Source organism: Paroedura picta, chromosome 16, assembly GCF_049243985.1.
Source record: "Paroedura picta isolate Pp20150507F chromosome 16, Ppicta_v3.0, whole genome shotgun sequence".
Classification (NCBI taxonomy): domain Eukaryota; kingdom Metazoa; phylum Chordata; class Lepidosauria; order Squamata; family Gekkonidae; genus Paroedura; species Paroedura picta.
Window position 1 is genome coordinate 29,895,940 of NC_135384.1, and position 27,059 is coordinate 29,922,998.

General features: G+C 54.0%; 1 protein-coding gene across 1 annotated transcript; it reads left to right on the forward strand.

Annotated features, from left to right (window-relative positions):
* Positions 1-26,218, forward strand: ARHGAP27 (Rho GTPase activating protein 27). Its single transcript, XM_077313042.1, has 15 exons — positions 1-821; positions 11,911-12,354; positions 12,949-13,131; positions 14,289-14,405; positions 15,683-15,750; positions 16,461-16,548; positions 17,090-17,194; positions 17,711-17,823; positions 18,286-18,386; positions 19,490-19,615; positions 21,022-21,120; positions 21,523-21,600; positions 22,482-22,616; positions 23,498-23,603; positions 23,745-26,218. The coding sequence occupies exons 1-15, from the start codon at positions 39-41 to the stop codon at positions 23,920-23,922; spliced, it is 2,724 nt and encodes a 907-aa protein (XP_077169157.1). The 5' UTR covers positions 1-38; the 3' UTR covers positions 23,923-26,218.
* Positions 26,219-27,059: the final 841 nt, after the last annotated feature.

Below are 27,059 nucleotides of genomic sequence, written 5' to 3' on the forward strand. Positions count from 1 at the left end.
AGAAACTTGCTCACCAGCGGCCATTGCAGGACCCGGTGATGGAGGCCTTGGGAGGCGAGGAGGAAGCCTACATCTTGGTGGAGTATGCCTTTGAGTATACCGCCAAGGATGGGCATCTCGTGTCCATAAAGCCCAACGAGCGATACGTGCTGCTGAAGCAAACGAATGACCACTGGTGGCACGTCCGAAAAAGCAAAGGGAGCCGGCCCTTCTACATCCCAGCCAAATATGTCAGGCAGCTGACTCCTGTGGCCCAGACTGAGCCGCCTGCAGGGTCTCTGCCCCCCACGACGCTGCTGGGGAATGCGGACTTAAGGGCTCCCATTGGGGTCGGCCGGCAGCAAGCACCCGAGTACGAATACCGGTTTGTGAGTGCCGTTCAAGAGCGTGAGCCTCAAAAGACAGACACGGATGAACCCAGCGATTCCTCTCAGACCCCTTTCGTCCCGTTGCGGGCAGGCCTGGAGTACCCTCATGGAGTCCACAACAAAATTCTGCCTCCTCCCCCTTCCAGAGAGAAGAGAGCCATCCCTGCCAGCCTGAGTGCGTTTCACTGCTCCCTTAAGCCTCCCTGCCCAGCTGATTCCAGCCGCAGTTCCCGGGTGAGCCACAACCGGTCTGCCGAACACATCAGACCAACGGTGTCCCTGGATGACCTGGCCAGGCTCACTTCCCACAGCCAAGAGGGCACAGGGGACTCCGGATTGTACAAAGCCGCTTCGTGGGGTCACCCGCACCCGCTGCTCAAGATCGGCTCTGAAAACGTCTACAAGCCAGCAGCAGGGAGAGCAAAGCAGGCCACAGAGGTCTGTGAGGCACAGGTAACAAGCCCACCTGCGAGAAAGAAACTAGGGTTGAAGGACTTAGAAAGAGCCGCACAGGGCAGTGGTTAATTTTTGGGATAGGAATGGGGAGAGAGTTCAGCTCCTCACTTAGCCCTGGAGCTCACGGACTGACCTTGACCCCCCCCCATCATTTGTGTCAGTGGGTGGACAAAGGAGGCTTAATGGGTGGGGATGGGCAGCTGTCATGGTGGTAAATGAGAGCCAGTGTGGTGTCATAGTGAAGACCAGTGGCCTCTAAGCCGGAGGAACAGGGTTCATTCCCCACTCCTCCCCATGCAGCCAGTTGGGGGACCTTGGGCCCGTAACAATTCTCTCAGAGCTGTTCTCACAGAACAGTTCTCTGAGAGCTCTCTCAGGTGTCCGTTGTGAGCAGAGAAAGGGAACGGTGTTTGTAAGCTGTTTTGGGGCTCCTTTGGGGAGTGAAAAGCAGACTCTGAAAAAACCAGCTCTTCTTCTTTAGAGCTAGTGTGGAGTTGTGGTTAAAGAACAGCGGCCTCTAATCTGGAGAACTGAGTTTGATTCCCCATTCCTCTTCCTCCTAGTCACAGTTCAGAGTTGTTCTTGGAGAACAATTCCCTGAGAGCTCTCTCTCTCTCCCACCTACCTCCCAAGGTGTCTGTTGTGAGGAGAAGAAGGGAAAGGGGTTTGGAAGCCACTTTGGGGAAAGTGGGGCAGGAAAAAAACAGCTTCTTCTTCTTCTTCTTCTTCATGCCTCCTTTTAATGGGTGGGGCATTTGTTGTCTCTCCATCAGCGGGTAGTCCCAGGAATATGCTACAGTTGTGGGCACATCTGGTTCTGCCTCTTTGCCATTATGACTCTGCTGCGGTCCCTCCCCACCCAAGCCCCTCCCGCCCTGGGACCGTAGACAGGGCTGCCCGTCCCCCTGGCCGTCAGCAGGGCATGGGGGGGGGGGCAGCTGCCAGATCCAGGCGGGCCACTCCTAGTGACTGACAGCTCGTGGAAGCGTTCACGCTGGATTTCACGCATGTTTACACTTGATGACATGGGTGGGGCTTCCATCAGCTCCGAAAGCAAACCCTCGCCTCTCCCTGCGGGTTTCATGTGTGGAAATGGCAGCGTTGCATATCCGGGAAGTAAACCGCCCCTCTGAGTACCTGGGATCCTGGCCAGCCTCATTTAAAGGGACAGGGCGTTTCCCTCCAGGCTGCTTGCCCCCCCCCCCTGCCTGCATGTCGGTCTGGAACAGCAGAGCAAAGCTGGGGGCCGGGGGCTCCTTTCGGACCAAGCCGGCTTCATTCCTGCCATGAGTTTTCATGCGCATGCTCCCTTGGTCGGGCACAGTGGGCCAGGACATCCTCGGCCAGAGGGTGGGGAGGGGGGATGCGTGATTGCCAGGAAGGGCTAGCTAGAGTCAAGATGCACAAGAGACAATAGCTGAGAGGGGGCTAAGATAGTGATCAAGATCTGTGAATGGCCATGAATTAGGGGGCTTATGGATGCTCACCTGCTTGGAACCAGTTCTTTCCGACTGCAGCCTCCATTCCCGACAGGGGGCAGCACTTCCCTGAGTCTGCAGCCCTCTGGGCACCGTTAAAAACAGCACCTGCCAGGTGCGTGCAGGTGACCTGGATCCTGGGAGCTCCCCCCTCCTCAGCCGCATCCAGGAATCAGAAAGCCACTGCCCTTTGGCCTGTAGGGGGAGGCCTTCCCTGGGTGGGGTTCGGCCCCAGAGCATCCCTCCTGTCCGGCCACGGGGCCAAGCTCAGGGCCCAGACAAGCTGCCACGATGCCAGGTGCATGCCTGGCTGGGCCCAGCCCGTTCCTTCCAGTGGGTGTTTAGGTCATCCAGCAAGACTTTGTGGGTTTTATTTGGGGTTACCTAGAGTGTAAAATGTAATTGCAAGAGGCAGAGAGTGCAAGAGAGTAACTCTGAGCATGGGCTAGGCTTCCCCTGGGTTTACCTGCTCCAGGCTGAAAAATACCTGGAAATGTGAGGGGTGGAGCCTGAGAAAGGTGGAGTTTGAGGAGGAGAAGGACCACGGCAGGGCATAACCCCACAGTATCGACCGCAGCCCCGCAGAATGGGGCTCAGAATGTTTGTTATCAAATCTGTCGTCCAGAGAGCAATTGTTAAAGTGGGGGGATCTCCAGGCCCTGCCTGGAGGCTGGCAACCTGAGCATGAGCAGAGTGGCATTCCTGCCAAGTAAGCCCAGCAGGGCCACCTCTGGCGGGCCAAGGGTCTGCCTGTACCAGCTTTGGGACAGCTTGTGGTTTTCTCATAGCTTTGAGCCCCTGGACAGTTTTTGGAAAGAAGCAAGCGAACTTTCTCACGGCATAAAGATGCCGGGGGGGGGGGGGGGGAGGCGGTGTCTGTTTAAAAAACCTGGCCTGGCATGTGGCTATTTAAAAGGGCCCGCCCACCATAAGCCAGCCCCAGGGACGAGAGGAGGCTCTGCCCTGGCCGCGAACGGTTTTGTCCGTGGGTCTGTTTCTCCCGCTTGCGTGACTGCCTGGCATTTTGCTTACTGCCCTGTAAAGGGCAGGGGTGGGGGCGCATGCCGAAGACCACGCCCTGAGGCTGGACCCATTCACTGCCCTTTGGGAATGCCAAACTGCACCCTCCGGCAGGGGCCCTGCAGCCGTTCTACAGGCACCTAAACCCAACATTCTGTGTACTAAGAAAAGCCGCACCGCTTGAATGTCTGCCTGTCAGCCAGTTGCACAGAGGTAGCCGTGGCAGCTCCTGGTCTCTGGGCTTGCCTTCAGATGCTAGTTTGTTAAAACTGAACTCCACCCCCCCACCACCACCACCCCCGGATCCTGCACAACTTACCATAAAAGTAAGAAAACAAAAGGCCAAAGTTCGAATCCAGCGGCACCTTAAAGACCAACTGGGCGCTCATGAAAGCTTCTACCCAGAATTCAACCTTGTGGGTCTTTAAAGGCACCGCCGGGTTAGACCTTTATTCTGCCGCTTGGGACCAACCCGGCCACCCGCCTGGACCCGTCTGCAAACTGAAAGCCAGCGACAGCCCCTCGGGTTGGGGGACACCTTCTCGGCTGGCCCTGCGAGAGCGGGTAGTAAGACAAATCTTAGCATATGGCTGCTGCAGGGTTGCCAATCTCTAGGTGGTGCCTGGAGGTCTCCTGGGATGAGCACCGCTCTCCAGCCGGTAGAGGTTGGTGTGCCTGGAGACAGCGGCTGCTTTGGAAGGCAGACTCAAAGTCTCTCCCTCTCCTCCCAAGTCTGACCTTCCTAGGGTTGCCAGTTGTGGGCGGGAAATACCTGCACACTTGGGGGGTGGAGGTGGGAATGGGCAGGACTGGGAGGGACCTCAGTGGTGTGGGAGTCTTCCAGGTGCCTTGGCACTCAAACTTTCCTCTATGCGGGGACCTGTCTTCAAAAAATGGCATCCCTCAGCTGCCAGGACGTGCCATGATTCACCCACAATGCCTCTGGGGGTTATTTGGAGGCAAGGCAGCTGTGACCCCCACATCTGGAGGCTTCCAGGGAATGGGTCTGCTTTTGAATTCCCCCCCCCCGCCCTGGAAGGCCACTGTGAGTGAGCAGGTTGCCCATGTTGTGGATCCCTGATCTTTTTCTTTTCTTTTGTCCTTGACCTATGAAGAGGACTTTAAGGTATGCCGAGAGCTGGCAGGTGCTGGGGATGGGCTGGTGTAAGAGTTTCAGGGCCCCTCCCTGCGGGGTGCAGCCTGGGCTGGGCTGGGCTGGGCAGGGCAGCCTAGTTGTGCAAACAGTTTTGCAGAGTTCTGGAACCGAAGAGATTTCCCGAGGCTCCCTCACAAAGCCGAAAATGACTGGCCCAGGAGGAATCTTCCTTCGGGCCCCTCCTCCTCTGCCCTTGGGCTCCTTTTCCTTTCTTCCAGGTGGAAATATGGCTAGCCCCAGGCCCCTCCAGAAGCTGCATCTTCTACTTAATAGCAATGCCCCCCACCCGAACAACTGCTGTGGAGGGAGGAAAGGGGCTGCAAGCCATTGGGTTGGCTTTAATTTGGTGTGTGGGGGGGGAGAGCCCTGTTCCTTTAATGAACGTTTCCTATGCTGAAATGGGCCAGGGACCTTTTTCTGGCAGCTAACTAGCGTCACCTGTTAATTGCTGAAGATCAAACCGATATTAAAGGCAACCCTAGACATGCTTATTGGGGAGTAAGCCCAGCTGAAGCATGCACAGGATGCGGCTGTAGGAGGAGGGAGGGGATGCTGGTGGCTCCTGCCTTCTTACAGGTGGATTATTGTTTACTAGCAATAGAGCCCGTTGCACTAAAAAAACCTAACGGGTTCTAGAAAACTGTTGCTTGGCAGGTTTTGTTTCAGAAGTGCAAGTGGGCGTTTGCTTTGTTTTGCTCAACGGTCAACAGTGTATTTTGGAATGTTCTGGGCGACTCAGTCTCCGGCTGCAGGGCATGCTGGGTAACCGGTGAGCCGTCCTTGATGACAAGTTCCCTTTCGTGTGGGGTGATGTGGATTTATTGCTTGGCACGGCTGTCCTGTAGGCAGGAGAGCCGAGGACAGACGGCCAGCCAGGCAAGGGGCGTGGGGAGGTGGCTTGCCATGGCCTGCCTCTGTGTCATGACCCTCCTCGTGTTCCTTGGAGGAATTCCATCCAAATGCTAGCCAGGGTGGGCCCTGCTTAGCCTCTGGGATCTGCCGGGACCAGGCATTCCAGGTGGAACTGATGCTGCTAGCATGCCTGAGGTGAGGAAAGGGTTAATGCCACAGAGGACTGGCCCCTCCTTCTCTATGCAAATGAGCTGGTTGGCTTTACCTGTCCCAAGAGGTGGGGCTATTTGCTGGAAAATCCAGCAAGGTGAGCTGGCCAGTGCTGGAGGCCTCAGGTACTTTGGGGTTTGTTTGTTTTTTCCTCCTTGGGTATGTGGTGATTTGTGCAATGTTGTGGCCTTGGAAAAGAACCTGTTGTAGAGGGAACAGGGCCTTCCTTCAGGGGGTGGAGGGTGGCTGGGGAGAGGGGAGAGCCGGGAGCGTTTGACTTTGAGGCTTGCAATTGTTAACAGAGCCTAATTCTTTACAGTCTGGATTTCGGAAACCTGCAAATCAAGGATGGGGGGGGGATCTAAATCCAGTGATTTTAGTGGCGTGACCATGGTATAAATCCGGTTTGCTCACAGGTTTCAAGAGCACTTGAATGTTTCTAATCCGGGACAAAATGCAAAAACGCACAGACAGAGGGAGAGATTGCGTGTGACTTACGTTTGGAAAGCCAGTCTAAGGGGAGAAAACTGTTTGTGAGCCTTGTGGGAGAGAGAGTGCCTTTCGAAGGGATCTCTGTTTTACGACTGAGACCTGGCCGGCTTCACAAGATGTATGAGGTGGATCCCAAAGTCTTGAGAACTGCTTGACCGTTGAGTAGAGGCTGGGGACGGGGTGGGCATCTTCCGGAGGTTCCTTTGGGACGGAGAGCTGAGGTCTGTGGTGCTAATCATTTCATAGTGCCAGCAGGAATGCCACTGCCCAGAGCTTCCCCACGTGGTTTTCCTGGCCAGCGGCCCCCAACTGATACAGCAGGTAAACTAAGCTGGAAAAGTAGGAGTTCCACAGATTTTGTTGGTCACTTCCGCCTTGGGACAATCTGCTTTGCAGAGCAGATCTGGAGGGCTCAAGCGGCCTGAAGTTTCTGCAAGCAAATCATAGATTCCAGGGGGTCCGAAGCAGCAGAACTGAGTTGGAGTCCGGATGCGCCTTTAAGACCAACCAAGTTTGACTCAAGGGGTAAGCCTTGGACCGTCAGACACAAGGCCATGAGAATTGGCCACACAGCATTTTCTCCCCGGTTTGGACAGATTTATTTCCCCTCCCCTGAACTGAACCCAAACAAAAAGTAACCTTGTACGCTCAGCTTGTTTTTCCTGTTTGGCCCCTGAATCATAAAATCGTAGAAAGAATCATAGAGTTGGAAGGGGCCAGACAGGCCATCTAGTCCAACCCCCTGCTCAACGCAGGATCAGCCCAAAGCATCCTAAAGCATCCTAAAGAATCTGGTAAGCATCTTTATTCTGCTGCTTACTAATTTACTGCTAATTTTCCCTTTGCCTCTAAGTATGGACTGGTAATTCCCATTTTGCTGTGTCTGAGAAAGTGCGCAGGCACCCGAAAGCTTTTGCCTTGAATCAAGCTTTGTTGGTCTTAAAGGTGCCCCTGGACTCAAAACCACAGGAGGGCAACTGTAAGGAGCACCCCTTCACTTCGCCATGGACTTGGCACAGGTTTCCTTCTCTTGCCACCTGCCACCTGCCTCTTTGCTCAAGGAATGTCTAGGACAGTTGACAGTCTGTTTCAGGGGGGCAAAGAGAGGTCAGCTGCAGGAACCTTATAAATTGCTGAAGGAGGAGTTGGGGAGCTGCCAGAATTTCCAAATTGCCCCCCACCCCGGTGACAATTCTTCCTGAGCACCAGCTTCTATGCTTCTCGACAGAACTTATAGAGCTGCCTCCCAAGGCCTGTTCTCTTGGCTGGCCGCTTATTTGCAGACCCAAACGTCATCCGTCTTCTGTTTTTAAAGTGAAAAGGTAAGAAATCAGAAGCGTATCTGAGCGCGTGGAGAGCTCCGTGCCCAAATTCCTGTGTGATTCTAACCTGTCTCCCAGGAGGTGAGGTCAAGCCCCACACAGAACCTCTGGGGCAGGAAACGAACGTGTCCTGCGAGAGGAAATCTTGGTGCGCTCACGTGATGCTCTGCAAAGGGAGCATTAGGTAGAGCGCGATGCTCCCGTTGCCACAGCGAGCTCTCCATCCCGCAAACCCCAACAGGAAGTGTGCAAGAGGCAACGGGGCCGGTCTGTCTTCTGCGCCTGCCGTCAGGCTCTCCCCGCCTCTCAGTTGGCCTCAGGACCGTTGGCCGCCCAGATCCGCCACCTTCTGCTTCTTGAGGTGCCGCGGCCGGGCCTTCCTGGGGCGCACTGGCCATGGGCGATGGGGTGGCCAAATCATCGTGGCGGCGCAAATCTCCTCGCCTCTCCGACTCGTCCCAGGTAGGGGTGCGGAAGGGGTGGCGCACGGCGGCTGCATCCGGGGGCTACTGGGACTTCCTTCCATCCCTCCTGGAAGCTGGCGTGCCGAGGCTAAGGCCAAAAGCATGTGGAGTCAGCAGTGCCCCTGGACACGTGCAGAGTGTGTTCACTTTATTTGGCTGCTGAATAACTTGATGCCACCAGGATTAGAGTTCTGCCGCTTCTAGGAACAGGTCAATGTTGGTGCGCTCAGCTTAGAAACTAACCTGTGGGTGTGAGTGGCGGAGGGAAAGAGGAGGGGCCTCTTCTGGACGTGGAGTCAGAAAGGTTGGTCATTCAGGTTGACTATGCTGGGAAAGCTCCAGATGTTGCTGCCGCTGCTTATCTTTCGGTTCCTTCTCTATTCATTGCTGCGTGGTCGGATTTGCAGCCACAATGGAGCAGTGATAGGAAAACAGACCTGGCTGGATTTCTGCCTGTCCCTCGCCTCAGGAGGGACCCTGCATGGGGGGGGGGAAGGGGGGAGCGATTCCAACTGCATCTGGTCTGTCCCAGGCTGAAATGGCAATATCAGTAACTGGATTAGCAGGTGGGAGTGATTTTCCAGGCCTGAAGTGTGCGTTTTAGAAATGCCCTCCTCCCGCAGCAGCCAGCAGAAGCAGAGCGTGGACTTTGTGCAGCAAATGTGCAGGAAGGCCTTGCTGCATTTTGTGCACGGAGCACCTCCTGTTTAGATGTTTCTTCGCTTCACCGCAGGGTAAATGTCTTCAGATAGATTCAGACGGGCAGCCGTCTTGGCCTGGAGCAAAGCTTGAGTCTAGGGGCACCTTTAAAACCAACCAAGTTTACATGCACATGAAGTTTTCTAACAGGAATTAAACTTCGCAGGTCTTAAAAGGTGCCACCGGACTCAAACATGGTGCCGTGGTTAAGAGCAGTGGCCTCTAGTCTGGAGAACTGAGATTCGTTCCCCTCTCTTCCACATGCAGACAGCTGGGTGACCTTGGGCTAGTCACAGTTCTCTTAGAGCTGTTTTTGCAGAACAGTTCTCTCAGAGCTCGTTCAGCTTCACCTGCCTCACAGGTGATGTCTGGGGTGGGGAGAGGAAGGGGTTCGTAAGGCTCTTTGGGACTCCTTCCGGTAGTGAAAGCTCTTCTTTCTAAGGCAGCAAACCAGACTATCGGAAGGAATGCACTGGGAGCCCCAGCCCTGGACTCTGATGCTGCGTATCATTCAGCACATGCTGTTTGCAGCTCTGGGCTTCCCTGGTGGGGGGCCTGTGAGTTCCTCCCTCCCACCCAGACAGCAGGGCGAGAACAGGAAGGGGAAGTAAACAGCCGAGGCCCCATTTAGCTAGGGGCGTGGGGGTGGTGCAGGCTGCATACTGAGTGGCTTGAAAGCAGGTTCTCTTGAGAACAGAGGTCTGATTTGGTAAGCCAAAGTTCAGCCAGAGAGCTGCATGGGAGCGTTGGCAGAGTTGGAATATGCAAAGAGATGCGGTGCACCAGGCTGCTCAAAAGAATAAAATAGTTCTATTTAGAAGAGAAGCCACGAGGAGAAGAGAGGGGAGAGAGCCCTGGCAGTCTAACTAGCTAACTGTTCTGCTCTGCATTCATTCTGTCTGTTGAGGAAGCAAGCAGGAAGTGTGCTCAAAGCAGCAGGAGGGCTCCCAGTGAGCCCATCAGGACACAGGAGGAGATGGTTTGAAAAAGATCAGGACCTTCCTGATGGAACTATGCTAAATACACATCTCCTCTGACGCCCCCTGCAGGACACGCATCATATTCTGTTCCATCATGCTCACTGCAGATCTTGCGCTAAGGCAGTATCCCACTGAATTCCCTGCAGTGGGATTGGGCAACAGGAAGGGCGTTTGCTGGGCTTCTTGTAGACTGCAAAATGTCTGCCAGACAAGCGGGGCAAGGGCCGGGCTGCTCAGCTTGGGGGAGCCCGGCTCTGTTCCCCATGGATGGCAGAACTTGGCCCTGTGACTGGGGGCCAGTGGCTCAAGAGGTCAAGAGAAAGGCTCCTCCCCTCGTGCCTGGTCCTGTATTCAAGAGCCGCACTCCTTCAAGTCCCGGCCCCCAAGAATTCGAAACCTCACACAGTGCAGGTGCTCAGCTCGGGAAAAGGGGAAGGAGCAGCTGTGAGCAGTGGCAGGCCAGGATGTGGAACGTGAGAACTTGTATCACACTTTATCACTTGTTCTGCGTTGTTGTTTTTTCGTCTGTTTGGGCTTGCTGCTTGTGTGCGCATGTAGGGGTGGGAGGGGGAATTACGAGATCGGCAGACCTCAGGTCTCCTCTTTAAGCTTGTTTCTTTCTTTAGATTCTCTTGCCTGATTTGTGTTTTCCCTTTTTCGGTCAGGTGGTCTTATGAGGGGGGGGGGGCTGGACAGAAGACTTCAGGGCTCCTGTTGCCGGGTTTGGTATGGGGGTCTTCTGTTTTTTGGAGAAGGCCAGGGGTAGGTGCTTTCCCCCCTTGCTTTGGCTGAGCTGTTGTGTGGTTAGGGTAGGGGCTTTCTTTGAGTGCATTGGGGTCTCTCCCCTCCCCCGACTTTTGAATTCCCTTTGTGTTCCTTGAGGTTTGGCTTTGCCGGAGGAGCTAGCTGAGGTTCACGGCTCTTCCTGCGACCGCTTGTGGTTTCAGGGTGGAGCAATTTAGGTGAGCTCTGCTAACTGGACTTTCGGTGATGAGGACCTTTGTGAGGATTCTTCCTAAAATCTAAACCCCTTTTCTAACATTTTGGGATAGGGATTCAGTGTCTCCCCAAAGAGACTGGTGATGATATCAAAAGAGGGAAGGTGGAGTGACTTCAAAGTGAGCAGGAGTTCTTGCCGAACCCTTTTCCCACCACGGGGGAAAAATAGAGGTTGGCTGGGGGTATCCTCTTCGGATGCCTGCAGAATTGGATCCCCCCCCCCCCCGGGGCTGTGTTGCAGATTTGGTGCCTCTACTCCCAACCCATGAGCCCCCACAAGACGGGTGTTGTGCGCACTGTAACCAGCCAGGTCGGAGCAGAGGAGAGATTATGGGGTGGGGTGTGCGTGAAAATTGACATTCTGCCGTGAGACACCTCCTCTGCTGTCCCTTTTGTGTCCCGGCTGGGGGGGGGGGGGGGGCTGCTGAGTCACAAAGATACCAAAAGTGGTGGAAGGGGGTGCTTATGTTCGCCTGGGAGTCAAGCAGCCACTTCCTCTTTCTTGCCCTGCGGAGGAATCAGTTTGTCTTGAAGAGGCTCTGGGTGCCAAAGTCCCTCAATACCTTATTGCACAGATCCAATCCACACTGACACATGGATCAAGTGACCTCCGCCATAGTCACAATCTTTGTATGTGGACATTTAGAGCATTCTGCTGCTGCTGTGCTCCACCTCTAAGGCGTCTGGCCTGTTTCAGGTCACTTGATTCGTGCGTCAAGAGGAATTGCATGGGTGCAGTAAGGCATGATTAACACTGATGCTTTTAAAATCTTAAAGGTCCACGTGAATGGCAGTAAATATTTGTAGTTTAACATTTTGTATATTCTGCTGCTCAAACTCTCGCAGGTTTCTCGTTTGTAAACACAGGCTGGTCCTGTTGTTCCCTCCTTGGTTGTTGACGGAATCTGGGCCCAAACAAGCGCAGAGTGTGATTTAGCTGATATTGCTACAATTTGTTTGGATTTACAATAACGACAAAACGCAGGGGAGGAAAGCGCTTACAAGATCTGTTTCCTTTTCAGTGACGCCACACAGGAAACTTGCAAATGTCTTTTGGCCCCATATCATTGGAGAGGGCAGCTCAACACTCTCTGGTTTTGACATATCTATCTCCTTCGCTATGTTCCCCCCTCTAGAATTAATCTAAAAGCAAATGTTAGCCATACAAACTAAGCTGGTCATTTCTGTTTAGTCTCTGAATCTGCTTACCACCTGCCTGCTAATTTCCTGCTCACCCTGTAGCTAGATACATGGACTGGCAATTTCTGTTCCATCGTCTCTGAGGAAGGGTGCATGCACGTGAAATCCCATACCTTGCATCAAATTTGGTTGGTCTTAAAGGTGCCCCTGGGCTCTGGCTCTGCCCCATGGAAAGGGGGGCCAGTGGGATGACTTCTGTCTTTTGATTGAACAGCCGCACACCGAATCAGCCCCGGATCCTGTCTACGTGAACCTCCAGGAGCTCCAGAAAGAACGGAGCACCGCTGCAGCTTCCAGGACAGACTGCACCCTTCAGCTGGGCCGTGGCAGCCCCCTGCTGAACTGGGAGCGGTACACAGACACGGAAAGCGGCCACGTGTTCTACTACAACCCAGTAACCGGGCAGACGACGTGGGATTGCCCGCTGGATGGCTTTGCGGAGGGGGGAAGCCCCGCCCACTCCCGCTCCTCTTCTGTGACTTTCAGCCCCACCACCCCTGCGGAGTGGGACCAGTACGTAGACCAGGCCAGCGGGCAGGTGTTCTTCTATAACTCAGCCACTGGAGAGACCTCGTGGGATGCGCCCCAAGCCGGAGACGCTCTCAGCTATCCAGAGGTGCAGCCAGCCTTCACCCCCTTCAGCCCCATGGATCGGAGGGTAAATTGGGGTGGGGAGAAGGGGGGCTGATTGGTAATGAATCTGGGCTGCTGGGCAGAGGTCTGTGGGTGATGGTGGGCGGTTTGCGAGGAGCAGGAATTCCGTGGCAAAGGCCACGTTGACTTTCCGTGTTCAGAGTTGGTAAGACGTCTCCTGCAGGAACCATGAGGGGAGGGCTGCCAGGGGGGCTTGGGGAAATTTGGGAGGGCAGCCATAGGGCCGTAGAGTCCCTTTTGCTGCAGGGGAATCGATTGTGATGGTCTGCAGATCCCCAGGCCCCACCTGGATACTGCTCTTGGTCACACACAGATGGCTGGTTGTTTTCTCCCACCTGGGAGTCTGGCGGCCTTGGGTGAGGAGTTCCTGTCTTCTCCTCTAGTGTGCAGTTGGTCTTACTTGCTTGAGCTCTCCTAGTAGTGGTGAATGCCCTTCAACAGCACGTTTTAACACCCACAAGTTTTAGCCTGGGCTTCAGTGCTGTGTCATGTTGTAGTAACCCAGGAGCGGGGAGAGAGTCTGTAACCATCCCGGGTGGGGTGGAGTCACCTGAATTGTGCGTAAAGCTGGCTTCTGCCCTGACTCCCTTGCCTTCAGCCTCCTACTCCGGAAACCGACTACCCTGAACTTTCCCCCAATGACCTCGACCACTACCCCGAGGAAGACTACTCTCCCCTGGGCTCCCGCAGGACGCCGACCTTCTCCTACCCCCCTTCCTCTTACCACAGCTGGGACTCCAACAGCCACCCGCAGGATGTGCAGCTGGTCGACTCCGACACGGTAAGGCCACGAGGGGGAGAACCGGGGACAGCAGCCCTTCTGCTCTGGGGCAGGGGGGAGACTGGACGGGAGGGGAGGGCTTGGGGAAACCTGGAGACTTTGGGGGCAGGAACTGGGGAGGGGAGGGGCTCCAATGGGTTACAAGTCCATGGTCGAGGCTTCCTTCCAAAGTGTCCGTACTGACCTGTCGCCTGGAGATTGGTTGTAATCCCAGGAGACCTCCAGCTGCTGCCTGGAAGCTGGCATCCCTATTTACAAGGTGATGCTCTGCCCCCACAGGTGATGCTTCTAATAAAGGAACGGGGCATTTACTTGGAGGCCTTTGGGAAAACAAAAGGCGGTTTTTAAAAAGTAAATAGCCACCCCTCCTTCCATTCAGCTGTTTCCTGTACTTTCCTTGGTGGGTAGAAATTCAACAGCTGAACATTTTCTTTCTGTAGTTGCCTTGGGCTCAAAGCCCTGAGGAAAACTATGCATTTTAATTAATGTTTTCACGCCCTCTTTTCCTCCCCTCCACACCCCTTTTCCTGCTGTATGTGGGACCTTTTTGAAACAGGCAGGAATTCAGCGCAAGGCAGGGATAAGGGCAGGGAGGCACACATTCAGAGGGGCAGGAGCGCTGGGTTTGCAAAAATCCCAAGGGAACAACACGCAAGGTCCAGGTCAGCTTTAATAAGCAAGGATCAGGCTTGCAGAAATAGCAGGCAAGTTCTCATGTGCCGGATCTCAGACACACACATGACACTTAGTCAGACCTCGAGATGAGATGCACGGCTCAAACTAAGCATCTTTAGACCGAGCTTTCCCAATCACGGTATTGCTGTACCGGACGGAACCACCAAGGGCCCTCAATGGTACGGCAACTTGGGTGTTTCCAAAATGGCAGCAGGGCAGAGCCCTCCCTTCTGAGTGAAGGGGAGGGTGGATTGCTACCCTTATTTGGGCATGTTAACCCGCCCCTGCCCAAAGTGGCCAATGATGGGCCTGGAGGGGATGCGAGGGGGCGGGGTCCTGGCCATTTAAACCTTTGCTCCTGTCACTCTCACTTTGGGGGGCGTGGCAGGGAGGCGTGGCCAGCTGGCATCAGGTCCTGGTACCGCGAAGCCTGAGAAATATTTCATTTGTGATTGGCTGAATTTTGGAACTGCCCCGTCCAGGTGCCTGCGCCAAGCCATCACCGCAGCACGAGCAGTGGGTCCAGCGTGGACAGCAGCCCATTTGGGACCTGGTCAACCAGCCAGTCGGCCTTCTCTCCTCCAAAGGAGGAGGCGCAGGTGAGGGAAGAGCCAGGGGGGGGGGGGTTGAGGGGAACAAATTAGGGGAGTGCGTGGCAGTCTCAGGATGGGGGGAGCCTTGGGAAACTGCCGGACCCCCCCCCCTTGCCTAGTACCTGTTTGGAGCCCCTGAGCTAAGGCAGGAGGGAGCTGGAGGGAGGGAGGGGGCTGAGATCATGACTCCCCTTCCCTCCCCCCCTCCCTCCCTCCCTCCCTCCGGGAAGTGTCTCCATGGACAGAAGGGCCACCCCTGCCCTCTCCCAGCTAGGCAGCTGAGGCTGGAAGGGAAGAAGAGTTGGTTTTTATACCTTGCTTTTCACTACCAGAAGGAGTCTCAGAGCGGCTTCCAATCGCCTTCCCTTCCTCTCCCCACAACCGTGAGGCAGGTGGGGCTGAGAGAGCTCTGAGAGAACTGTGCCTGGCCCAAGTTCACCCAGCTGGCCACATGGGGAGGAGGAGCGGGGAATCCAATCCAGATCTCCAGATGAGAATGCAGTCAGGTTTTAGAAAGGTCCGTTTCCACATTACGAAGGCAATATAAGAATTGAGGCTTTTGAACTCTGGTGCTGGAGAAGACTCTTGCGAGTCCCTTGGACTGCAAGGCGAACAAACCGGCCAGTCCTAGAGGAGATCAGCCCTGACTGCTCCTTAGAAGGCCAGATCCTGAAGATGAAACTCCAATACTTTGACCACCTCATGAGGAGGAAGGACTCCCTGGAGAAGAGCCTCATGCTGGGAGCGATCGAGGGCAAAAGAAGAAGGGGACGACAGAGAACGAGGTGGCTGGATGGAGTCACTGAAGCAGTCGGTGCAAACTTAAATGGACTCCGGGGAATGGTAGAGGACAGGAAGGCCTGGAGGATCATTGTCCATGGGGTCGCGATGGGTCGGACACGACTTCGCACCTAACAACAACAATAAGCTTTTGTGTGCACAAAGTTAGGGTTCACTTTTAAAACCCACGGAGTTTTATTCTGTGTGTGCAAAGCCTGTGTCCGGGGCACTTTTAAGGCTAACCCAGTTGAATTCTGGGCAGAGGCTTGTGTGTGCCCATGAAACCTTACACCCTGCATTAACCTTGGTTGGCCTTCCAGGTGCCCCAGACTCAGGCTCTGTCCTGCTGCTTCGGGCCAATCCGGCTGCCCCCCTGAATTTCCCCACGGGAGGCTGCCCAGAGCCTCAAAACTGGGAAGGCTCTGTTAGGAGAGGGAGCAGGGAAAGGGATCCCTTTCAGATGAGCTTGCACCCCAACCTTTCTTCCCCTCGGTTCTCCTCAGTTTCAAACCTTCGAAAAGGTGGGGATGCTTCACCGGACCAAAACGGCGGAGAAAGGGAAGCGCTTGAGGTAAGGAGGCCGTGGCCTGCCTCTCTCCGCTGGGCGTCTGAGTAAGGCTTGCAGTTTTCCACCAAGCACAGAAGCTTTCATTTTCAAAGTGTGTCGAGCTTTTCCTAAAAAGAAACGGTGGCATTTCCCAAGGACTTGCAGCTTGCAGGGTGGGCTTTAGATCCTGAGCTCTCTGTAGAGTTGTCAGGTTCCCCCTGGCCACTGGCAGGCTCGACAGGGTCTCTGGAGGTTTGAGGATGGAGCTGGGGAGGGCAGGGGTCTCTGTGGACTGGCTCCTCTCCCCTAGTGTAGCTCTGCCCTTGTCCCTTCTCCCTGCTGCTCAGCCCTGCCGCTTTCTCTTGCCCTCCCTGCTTTTTGGACCCTGCCTCAGTTTGGGCTTCCTCCTCTGTCTCCACCTCGTCCTTTATGCCTCACCTGGACTCTCCTGCTCTGGAAGATCTGCTGAGCAGGCCTGTGCTTTACTGCCTGATCTGGCACACGGGTACCACGAGACCTTCCGTGGCCCTTGAGGGGCCGATGCCCTTAGGAGCCCTCCCGGAGGCTGTGGTAGAGTAGGGTGAAGCAGGAGTGAGGCTCAATATGGCCGGGGACTCAGGGCAGCCCAGGCCTTTCCCCTTGAGCCAGGGACCCTCTCCTCCTCTTGCCTTGTGTGCTTGAACAAGCCATCCTGGCCCCGTGAATGTGACGCCCTTTCTGCCTTCTCTTCTCAGGAAGAACTGGAGTTCCTCGTGGACTGTTCTGAAGGGGGGCATCCTGACCTTTTTCAAGGACTCGAAGCATTCGGCATCCGGCGGTGTGGTGAGTCTTTGGCTCATTTTAAGGGACCTGTTTGCTAGTCACAGTGGAAACAAACACGTCTGCCTTGGCCATGCGTGCAGTTGGAAGAAAGAGGCAATAAGCATTCACTTCCCCAAACGCCATGGGGCACCATTACCTGGAAGCTTGGGAGCCAGCATGGTGTCTCTTTAAGGCAGTGAAAAGTGGCACAGAAAGAAACAAACCCTCTTCTCTGTCTTCTTTCGATTACTTGTTCAGCTATACTGGAACCTAGGAGATTACTCAATTCACATATACAGAAAAATAAAATATACTGAATTTGCCTTTGCCATAATTTGTGAACAGGGCTAATGTTTGGAGGGGCTGGGAGGGGGAGGGGGAGAGTCCAGGTAGCCGTGTGGTCCAAATCTCCACAGCATAGATTTTGTAGGACTTGGTGTGATGCGGGCATCTTTTTCCTATTCTTCTACGGAATGTCCCCCAATGGATTGCTAGGGAGACGGGGCAGGGGGACTCAAGAGGGACTGGCATATTGGGACTGTCTTCTTCCCTTTCTCTCCAGAAACATCCGTCTGTCCTCAGCAGTCCAGAATACACTGTGGATCTCCGTGGGGCAACGTTGTCTTGGGCCTCCAAGGAAAAATCGAGCAAAAAGCACGTCCTGGAAGTAAGAGACCGGCCCCTACTAGGGTGACAGGGCTGTTGTTCTCTCACCGCGCGGAGGGGGAAGTGGCCAGGAACTGGAAGGCTAATCAGATTAGCTCTGCTACTATATGTGTTGGGGTAAAAAGGTCCTTCCCCCTTCCTTCCCCCTTCCCCCCTTCCTTCCTTCCCCCCTTCCTTCCTTCCTTCCATCCATCCATCCATCCATCCATCCATCCATCCATCCATCCATCCATCCATCCATCCATGAAACCCTGGTTGGGAGAGCCTGATGTAGCAGGCTAGCATGTCCGTTCTCAGTGGTCAGCTATACACTCAACATAAAGAATACACATGCAGAGTGTATTGTATATTTTTTATCACAACCAGGTGATAAAAGAAGAGAAAAATCCAATTATTGTTGTAGAGATTGCCATTATCCTGGGGGATTAATTTTGTCGTTTTAACTTTTTATCAATTTTTATGCGAATTCATGCCCATGTTCTGCACCCCCCTGCCCGGCACTCCCCCTCCCTTCCAGCTGAAGACCCAGGAGGGCTCTGAGTACCTGATCCAGCACGATTCCGAGAGCATCATCAGCACCTGGCAGAAGGCGATTGCGGACACCATCAGCAGACTGGTGAGGGGCCTCCCGTGATGCCAACCTCCTGGGGTGCTTTTGTTTCCCCTGGAGCAGGAGATGACCAGGGAGTCGGTCAGCAACTGCGTCCAGGGCCTGGTCAAGGCAGGGGGGAGCCTGTGCTTCCAGGTGGAGGAGAAGAGTCCTCAGTGGAGGGACGAGGACAGCACATGTCTGGATCCATGCTGTGGCTGGACTACTGTAAGGCACTCTGCATGGGTCTTCCCTGGATGACAACTCAGAAACTACACTTGGTCCAGAAGGCCCTAGCCCAGCTCCCAGGGGCACCTTCCAGACCAACAAAGTTCAATTCTGGGTAGGAGTTTCCGTGGCCATGCACAAATTAATTAAACTTTGCTGGTCTTCTTTGCTGGTCAACACAAACTTTCTTCTAGGGGAAATAATAAGACCAAGGTGGGTTTTTAAAAATAAATCTGGCTGCATTCACTGTTCTTCTCTCTCCGTCCAGCCTGCAGATTCCCTCCGGAAGATCACGGGGAAAGCTCCGCAGATCTGGGGCTGAAGGAACCAGCAGGAAGCAGCCGAGACAAAGAGGCTGGGAAGAAGAGTCCAGCAGGTCAGTGTGAGCCTCCCAGCACCCAGGCTTCACTCTGGCCCCTCACGTGCTGCATCGCTTCTTCAGTGGCTCACACCCTGATGGTTTTGACCTCCCTCCCTGTGACACACCCTGGGCCCAAGCGAGAAAAGCAGACTTGGCACGTATTAAACATGGTCAAGTGATTTCCAACGTAGGGAGACTGCGGTGGCCAAACTGTGGCTCTCCAGATGTCCATGGATGGCAATTCCCTTGCTGCTGGCAGAGGCTCCTGGGAACTGTAGTCCATGGACTTCTGGAGCACCGCACTTTGGCCACCCCTGCCCTATCGGTTAGCACAGGGGTAGTCAAACTGCGGCCCTCCAGATGTCCATGGACTACAATTCCCACAAGCCCCTGCCAGCATTAGCTGGCAGGGGCTTCTGGGAATTGTAGTCCATGGACATCTGGAGGGGCCGCAGTTTGACTACCCCTGGCATCATCCGAAAAGGGCCATCTTTAGCAGCGCTGCTTGGGTCTTTCTTGACTGAATTGATCCATCTCAAATTGGGGTTCCCCGTTTTGCTGCAAGATGTAGTGGGTCTGCTTGGAACCGAACTCAAATTGTAGGTTTTAACGGAAACTGGAATGCAAGTCTGTCAGTGCAGCCCTGGAGAGCACGTCCCTGGGGAACGGAGGCCCAGTCCCAAGACTGACCCAGCTTTGTTCTCTGCTTCTGTAATCCTTGACTTCTTGTCTTGTTCACTGCTGGGCTTGTACTGTCTGTTTGCAGTTTTACGTTGCGTAATTTGCTCCGGGTCACAGTAAGAAAGGCGGAGTAAGTAAATAAATAAAAATTACGCAGGGCAGAGAGCCAAACAGAGCTGCTCTCAAACTGAATCTGCGTCCTAGCCAATAGGAATGATGCGTTTGCCTCAAAGATTTGGAACGAGCGAAAAGCACTTTTAACAGACTGTTTCGGAAGGCAGGGTTACGTCCCCTGTCTGTGTTTTTGGGTTTCTGCCTCACTGTAACTTGCAGGTGAATCCAAACTTCAGCAGGCAGCTGCCTGTCCCTGGCATTGACCATTTCTAACCTGTTCTGTAAACCCCCTCTTTTTCTTCTCTCCCCCCCCCCGCCCCCAGGCACCTGGCACTCATCCAGCTCCCTCAACACAGACAGCGAGACCAGTAAGGTCCGGAACAAACTCCGGAAGTTTCTTCTGAGGCGGCCGACTCTTCAGTCCCTGAGAGAGAAAGGCTACATCAAAGGTACCCCCCCCTGGGAGACAAAGCTTCTCAGAAAACCCGGGTTGGTGGGTCTCTTTCAGACGCTGAGCCTAAAAGTCAACATGAGTTCCCAGCGGGCAGCTGTGGTTTCCTGTGCTTCGGATTTGCTTCCCAAATGCAGGGCCCAATTTGCATTGGGACTGTGGCTTGTGGGGAGAGGAGGTTCCCTCCCTTCTCTCCTCATTCAGATTGGGCAGCCCGAAACAGCCTGGGCAGGGCTGCCCTCTGCCCTGTTGAGGAAACTACCCTGGAGGAGATGTGGAGCCCTAGGTGGCAAGCATCCAAGAGACGAGCACACCGCAGACAGGCTAGAAAGACCTGGATACGAAGCTCACTTAAAGTAGGACCTAAATGTGTAAAGCACAATATTGTACACAGTTGAACGATACTATTTTGCACCAGCCAACTTCTTCCCCCCCCCACTCACCCCTTGAATTCCCACTTGTTATGAGTTTTTGTGTGTGCTCAAGATAATCCTCCTGTTAATATTTAATAGTTCCATTGGTCTCTATAAATTCTAATACCAAAGGAATGCATCTCAAATCCCTGGTCTCGACCACGATAACCTTGTCATACACAACTTGTATTATAATTGGTTGAAATTAGAGAGCTGCTGATGACTTGAATTTCTTGAAGCCGAGAGAGAGCAGAAAACGCGAAAGACTTGGGGCTTGGGTAATTTGGAGCGAGTATCTGGATTTAAATACTTGCTTTCCTCTTCCTGGACTTCTCCAGTGAGATCTCCCCAAACCCATATTTCAATCTTGCTTCTGAATTTTCAGCGGAATCCACGCCCTCGCTTGCTGGCATTGTCAGGTGCTTCCAAAACAACACCTGGGCTTCCCCCTCGGAATTCTGTACCTGGAACATCAAGCTCCATTATAACCACAAAATGTGAAAATTGAACTAAGGAGCTATGCAGAAAAGCGGCCTTTGGGTGTGCGCTAGCTGTGTACAATGCTGTAGACCAAGTTCTAGTGTGCTCTGTGCATTATATTCTTTATAGCCTATTAATTCCTGGCATGAAATAAGCAGCCTGTCAGTACGCCTCACTCTCCCAGGTCACTGCAGGTCGAGAACATAATATTGTGAGGGGTGGGGCTTAAACTCCCCTCTCCCCATCCCAATCGGCCCCCACATCCCAGGGAATTAAGTTCTCAGCACAGAAGCAGCGCTCTAGAGCTGGTCCCAGGGAGGATGCACAAGGAGGGCCTCAGTCACGGAACTCGTTCTAACTAGATATTTAATGTTTGTTTATAACTCTGTGTGCCTCTGGCTGCAGGCTTTCAGCACAGTGGCCAGGTCTTTGTGGAACACACAAACTGCTTCGGGTTGGACAGCTTTGACTCCTGTGCTTGTGTGTGTGTTCTGTGTTCTGTGTGGTACAGATCAGGTGTTTGGCTGCCCTCTACAAACTCTGTGTGACCGTGAGAAATCCACCGTGCCTCAGTTTGTCCGGATGTGCATCTGCACCGTAGAAAAGAGAGGTATGCAACATTATGTGTCTCCTCCGGCCACCCACCCGCCCGCCCGCCTCCCATGCTGATGTCTGGCCTGTTTGATTCCCCACTCCTCCTCTGGGTGGGTGACCTTGGGCTAGTCACAGTTATCTTAGGACTGTTCTTGCAGAGCAGTTCTCTTAGAGCCCTCTCAGCCCCACCTACCTCGCAGGGTGTCTGTTGTGGGGAGAGGAAGGGAAAGGTCTTTGTAAGCCACTTTGGGTAGTGAAAAGCAGGGCATTAAAAAACAGCTCTCCTTCTATGCTTTTAAGAAATGACTTCTCTACCCAGAACATCAGTTCAGATTCTGAATTCAGAATTTGTTTAGTATACCCAATCTACAGCCATCTGCTTTGGGCACAGGGATGAATGTCATTTTTCCTGCCCCAGGTCTGGATATTGACGGACTGTACCGGGTGAGCGGGAATCTGGCCACCATCCAGAAGCTACGCTATAAAGTTGACCACAGTAAGGAGCTGCTCCATTTTTGCACTAAGGGGCCATGGCTGGGTGCTAGACCTCCCTCTTGCTAAGGGGTCACATAGGACAGTATTTCAGAGGGCAACCATGTGGGGCAGTCGGGAGGGGGGGCTAGGAATCCTATGTCCTATTCAGTCCGTGTGTCTGCCTGGAAGGCCTGTTTCTTTGGCTTCCCCTGCACCTGGACAGGTATTCCAGTTGCCACATCTATGATGTCCCTTCAGAGAGACTTCTTCCATCTCAAGTCTGAGTACATCAGTTCGTGTCACCCACTGGACAATTGACTTTCTTTTCCTTAAACCAGTTCTGGGGTTCCCCCGGCACCCTGGAATACCCTTAACCAAGCTCCAATATTTATGTTATTTGCCAAAGGTCAATAGACCGTGGGGGGGCATCATCGAGTGTAGGGGTGTCCAAACTGTGGCTCTCTGGATGTCCACGGACTACAATTCCCATGAGCCCCGGCAAGAGTTCCTTTAATATTTTTGCAAGTAAACGTAATATTTTCATCTTGCAGATGAATCCAGTTTATGAAATGATCTATTTTATCTGTTTTATCATGACCCTTGAAAACAAAACAAAAAAAGAGATCTTCTATAAATCAAGATGTCACTACATACATAAATAAATAAATAAATAAATAAATGCTTTTTCAAAGTTTATCGTAAATAAATTGGTCACCCGGGGCGCTGATGGGCTCCCCTTAGCCAGGCCCCTGATCGGGTAAGAGAACTCACCCCCGCCTCTAAAGTCATTCTTCCCACGACATTCGTCCAGCAAATCCATCCTGAAGGGAGTGGGTGGAGAAGGGTCCCCCTTTCCGCAGTGGAGGAGGGGCTGTTCTCACCTGTCCCGTCGTCTGCTTTTAGATGAGTGCTTCGACCTCGAGGAAGGCCGGTGGGACGATGTTCACGTCATCACTGGGGCCCTCAAGCTCTTCTTCCGGGAGCTGCCGGAGCCGCTCTTCCCTTTCAGCCATTTTGACAAGTTTATCGCAGCTATTAGTAAGAAGCGTTCCACTGGGGGGGGGGGGCGGGGGGGGATGTGGGTGCAGGCTCTGGGGCTTGGTAGAAGAATCCTTGGGGAGAATCTTACAGGACCTGAACTACAAGTTGAGACCATCTGACAGGGCATTGCGAATTTATTATTTTGTGTCTTTATAGTACACCTTTCGGTCTGGACTCAAGGCGGATTGTAGAGTGCAAATCAGGGCAGTCAGCAGAACAAAGTTTGAGTCCAGGGGCAACTTTAAGACCAACAGAATCTTATTCAAGGGACCAGCTTTCACCTGCATTAACCCTTTGTGAGGTTACGCCTTGCATAAAATGTTGTTGGTCTTCGGGATGCCCCTGGACTCAGACTTTTTCCTGCTGCTTCGGACCAACATGGCCGCCCACCTGAGTGCAATCCACAGAATGAGCAGAACAGGAGGGCTTGAATGGACGATATCTGAGCCATTCAGCTTCCTGTTTTGGAATGAGGGAGTTCAGGCATCTAGCCTAACCTCTGTTTCACTTCTGCCTAGACGACCTCTGCTGGTCGATAAATGTCACATCTGCCCAGGCTGAAGGCACCGTGCCCTTGAGGCCCCGGCTCGGTCTTAGAGTGGCTGTGCGCTGGCTTTGCATGTCTCCATCCCCCTTTCCTAGCCTCTGGTCGGGGGCCTGCAGGAAGCGGCCTTAGGCGTTTTTCCACAGCCACACCTTCTTCTGGGCTGCCTGGAGGGCGAGGGCCGTGGACAGTCAGGGGGCCAAAGAGGGCTCAGCCGCTGCTCAGAGGGTGGGAGGCTGGCGTTCAGCTCCAGAAATTAAAACACGGGGGCAGGGAATCCTGGGTTGGTGAGAACAGGCCAACTGGACTTGTTCTTCTTTCTGCATGGCTGTAGAAATGCCAGAGTCGCCCAAGCGCAGTCTCCAGTTACGGGAGCTGGTGCAGTCTCTGCCTGCTGCTAACCGGGACACCATGAAGGCTCTCTTCCAGCATCTCTGCAGGTGAGCTTTTCACCTGGCCCTGCCGGGAGGAGGGCAACCCGGGGGCAGCTCCAGGGCCAGGTGGGAACTGGCTGAGCTGCAGCCCAGCAGCCCCCAGCCCAGAGCGAGACACCCCCCCCATCCGCTCCCGTCCTTCCCCAGGGTCATCGATTGCCGGAAGGAGAACCGCATGTCTGCGCACAGCCTGGCCATCATCTTTGGGCCGACGCTGCTGAAGCCGGAGGCCGAAGAGGGGAACATGACGATGCACATGGTGTTCCAGAACCAAGTGGTGGAGCAAATCCTCAGCCAGTTCAGCTACATTTTCCCGGAGAGCTAGGCCCTCGCGGTGGGCCGGAAGGAGCCGGCTCGACGGGAGCAGCGGACTCTACGCGAAGGCGGGTCCTGTCGCTATGCGGGAGGTGCGGTGTTGCCGGGCAGCGCCCCAATGACAGGCTGGAGGTGCCGGGAGAGAGAGAGAGAGAGATGACTTATCTATCTATATATGACTATGAATAAAAGTATTGATGCTGGTTTTAGAAAGCTCATCGGTGCCTCTCTCCGGAGTCGGAGGCTTCCTGTCATGCCGGAAATGTGCGGATCCGCCCTGGAAGCATCTCAGGCCCTTCAGCTTTCGGCTGCAGTATCCCCGTGCTGGGGGGCGGTGGGGTGCCCACCGAGTTTCAGGCAGGGGGGAGGCTTTGGGGGCTGCAGCCGGACCGCCCAAGCCCAAAGAGAGTCCTGCTTGGGAACTGCACCGTGATGATCCTGGGATGGCTCTGGTGGTGCAGGCTGGGCATCGTGAACACGCTCATCTCGGTGGGGGTTATATTCAGGCGGTCCGGAGCAACAGAACACACAGTGTGAGTGTGCACACCCACAAAACCCCACGCCCAGAATTGAACTTGGTGTGTCTCTGAGGGGCTGCTGGGCTCAAGCGTAATCTCAGGGTGGGGTTTGGGTAGAATTAGACGCCTGCTCCCTGGACGTTGCATGTCTGATGCCCCACCCATGCCCAAAGATCCAGCAAGCGTGATGCCCGTAGGCAGTGCCAGTGAAGGGAAACGACAACTGTGACGTCGTAACTCAAGGACTGGGTTTCTGCTGTTTTGCTAACACACCTGTGCGCCCCTGGCTCACTCCGGTAGGGGCTGTTAGGGCCTCTGAGCACTCCCTTGGGTTTCCTTGCACGTCTTGTCCGCCTCTTCCAGATGTCAGTGGAGAACTGCCAAGGTCAGTGCAGGGAAGAGACCGGTCTTTTGAGGTGGACCTTGAAGCAGAGGAAAGCAATGCGTGTCAACTGCCCAGGAAAGTTGAGTTTTTTCAAGAAGTTTTTTTTTTATCCTATGCATGGCGTGGTAATTAAGAATGTCAGGCTCCTCTGAAGAACTGGGTTTGACTCCCCACTCCTCCTCCACCTGTAGACAGCTGGGTGACCTTAGTCCAGTTGCGGTTCTCTCAGAGCTGTTCTTGCAGAGTTGTTCTCTTAGAGCTCTCTCAGCCCCACCGACCTCTCAGAGTGTTTGGTGTGGGGAGAGGAAGGGAAAGGTGATTGTAAGTCTCTTTTAGGGGTAGAAAGTAGGGTAGAGAAAAACAGCTCTTCTTCTTCTTCTGGCCGGAAGAGAGATCTTCCCACGATGGTTCTCACTTGACCCCCAGGCACGTGTACCCCGTGAGCTGCCTCACTGGTTCCATCAAGAGTGAGCAAGGAGCTTGAGGTTTCATCCCCAGGGTACAGCTTGGGTGGTGTGGAGGGTTCACCCTTGCTGTGTGGAAGCCGCACCTGGGCTTGGGTCCCTCTTGCACGACTTTCCCCAAAGGACCACTCAACAGATCAAGAAAGCGGCTCAGAGTCCCCTAAGAGCTAAGCACTGGCGGGGAGAGCAAAGGCAGGCAGTTGGGGAGGCAGGTCTGGGAGGGCTGAAAGGAGAAGGCCTGGTAATTACAAACAAGAGACGTGCTCTTCCTCTCTCGCCTGGCCAGGGGGTCTTCACCATGCCTTCTCCCCAGCCCAGCACAAAATTTTGTTTTCTTTCTCTGGACCTTGCTGAGTTTCTGGCCGCCCTCCCCGCTGGGTCCTCTTTGTCAGCAGCACGTGAGTCTGGGTGGATTGGCAAGGCTAGACCCCGCGGCTGTCGAACTGCAGGCCAGGGGGGCTTCCCTGGGAAACTGCCCACCCTCCGTGTCCCCTGAGCCTCTGGCTTGCTACTGGATGTTCGCTCTCTGCAGGGCTCTGGACTAAGAAAGGCGGAAATGCGGTTATAATTTTCAAAATCGACACTATATTTTTGTAAAGATCCAGTCCTACACCCGAGGAGCTTCTCCATTGCAAAAAGGAGTACCTCGCCTCCCCCCCCCAAAAAAAATAATGCCAAGATTGTATTGTACTTGTAGCAGCTAACGATATTTAACAGGCAAATTGAGCACGGGAAGCAGAATCAGAGCAAGGAAAACAGCAAGGATGGTGGCAGGGGGGGGGGGGGGTTGTGGAAATCCAGAAGGATCCTGCTTGGTGTCGCTCAATTTCACACTCCTAGATGGAGATCCAGCCCTGGGGATCCTGTGCAGAATCTTCATAGCTCGCTCTGGCTGGATTTGGAGGGGAGCTTGGGAAGGTTTTCCAGCTACCATCGATGGTTTTGAAATAAAGAACTCCTCAAAGCAGATTTGTTGAGTTGTGTCGTCACTGGGCTGGGAGAGGCAAGGCCGGTTTCGATGCAGCCTGCGCACAAACAAGGGGCTTCATGCGCGCAGCATTCAGTGTGGCTCTCTAAGCCAGGCCCTGTCTCTGGCCTTTGGATAGGCACGCAAAATGCACCCACTGTGTGAGCCGTTATCAGCCGTATTAAAGCTAAGCGCCCTCTTTGCTTATAGAGTCTAAGGAAGAGGTTGGCAGCTGGGCATATCCTGGTGAAATATTTTTATTTATTTATTGGATTTATAACCTGCTGCTCTCAGAAACTGGCTTGCGGCTGATAACAACAATCATCCAACAATAAAACCCCATAAATGCCCATTAAACCCCCAATCGACAATATTATAACCCCAGACAGATGGCAAAACTGCATATGGGTAAAGACCTTATGAGGACGGCAAAGGGAGAGACCAACCTGCGTCAAGATGTCCAGAACCTCAGAAGTGCGAGTCTTCAAGAAATATGGCTTCTTTGCTCCCCTGCCCCAACCATTAGGGGTGTCAACCTCCAGGGGGAGGCTGGAGACCTTGTGGGATGGCAGCTGTCAAAGCAGGCTGCTTCTTCCCTTTAAAAAAGGCACCGTAGGGCAAACTGTGGCCCTTGTCCCCCTTCTCATCTGAGAAATGCCGGAGTCGCACAATCCAAACTGTGCAGTTGTAAAAGAAGTTCTTCTGGTGGGGGCTTCCCCCCCCCCCAGCATGCACCTTCTCGTGGGAAGGGGAAGAGAACTGCCGGCCCCCATCTCCCCCTTGCTTGGCCCACCAGCTTCCTAATCTCCCTCC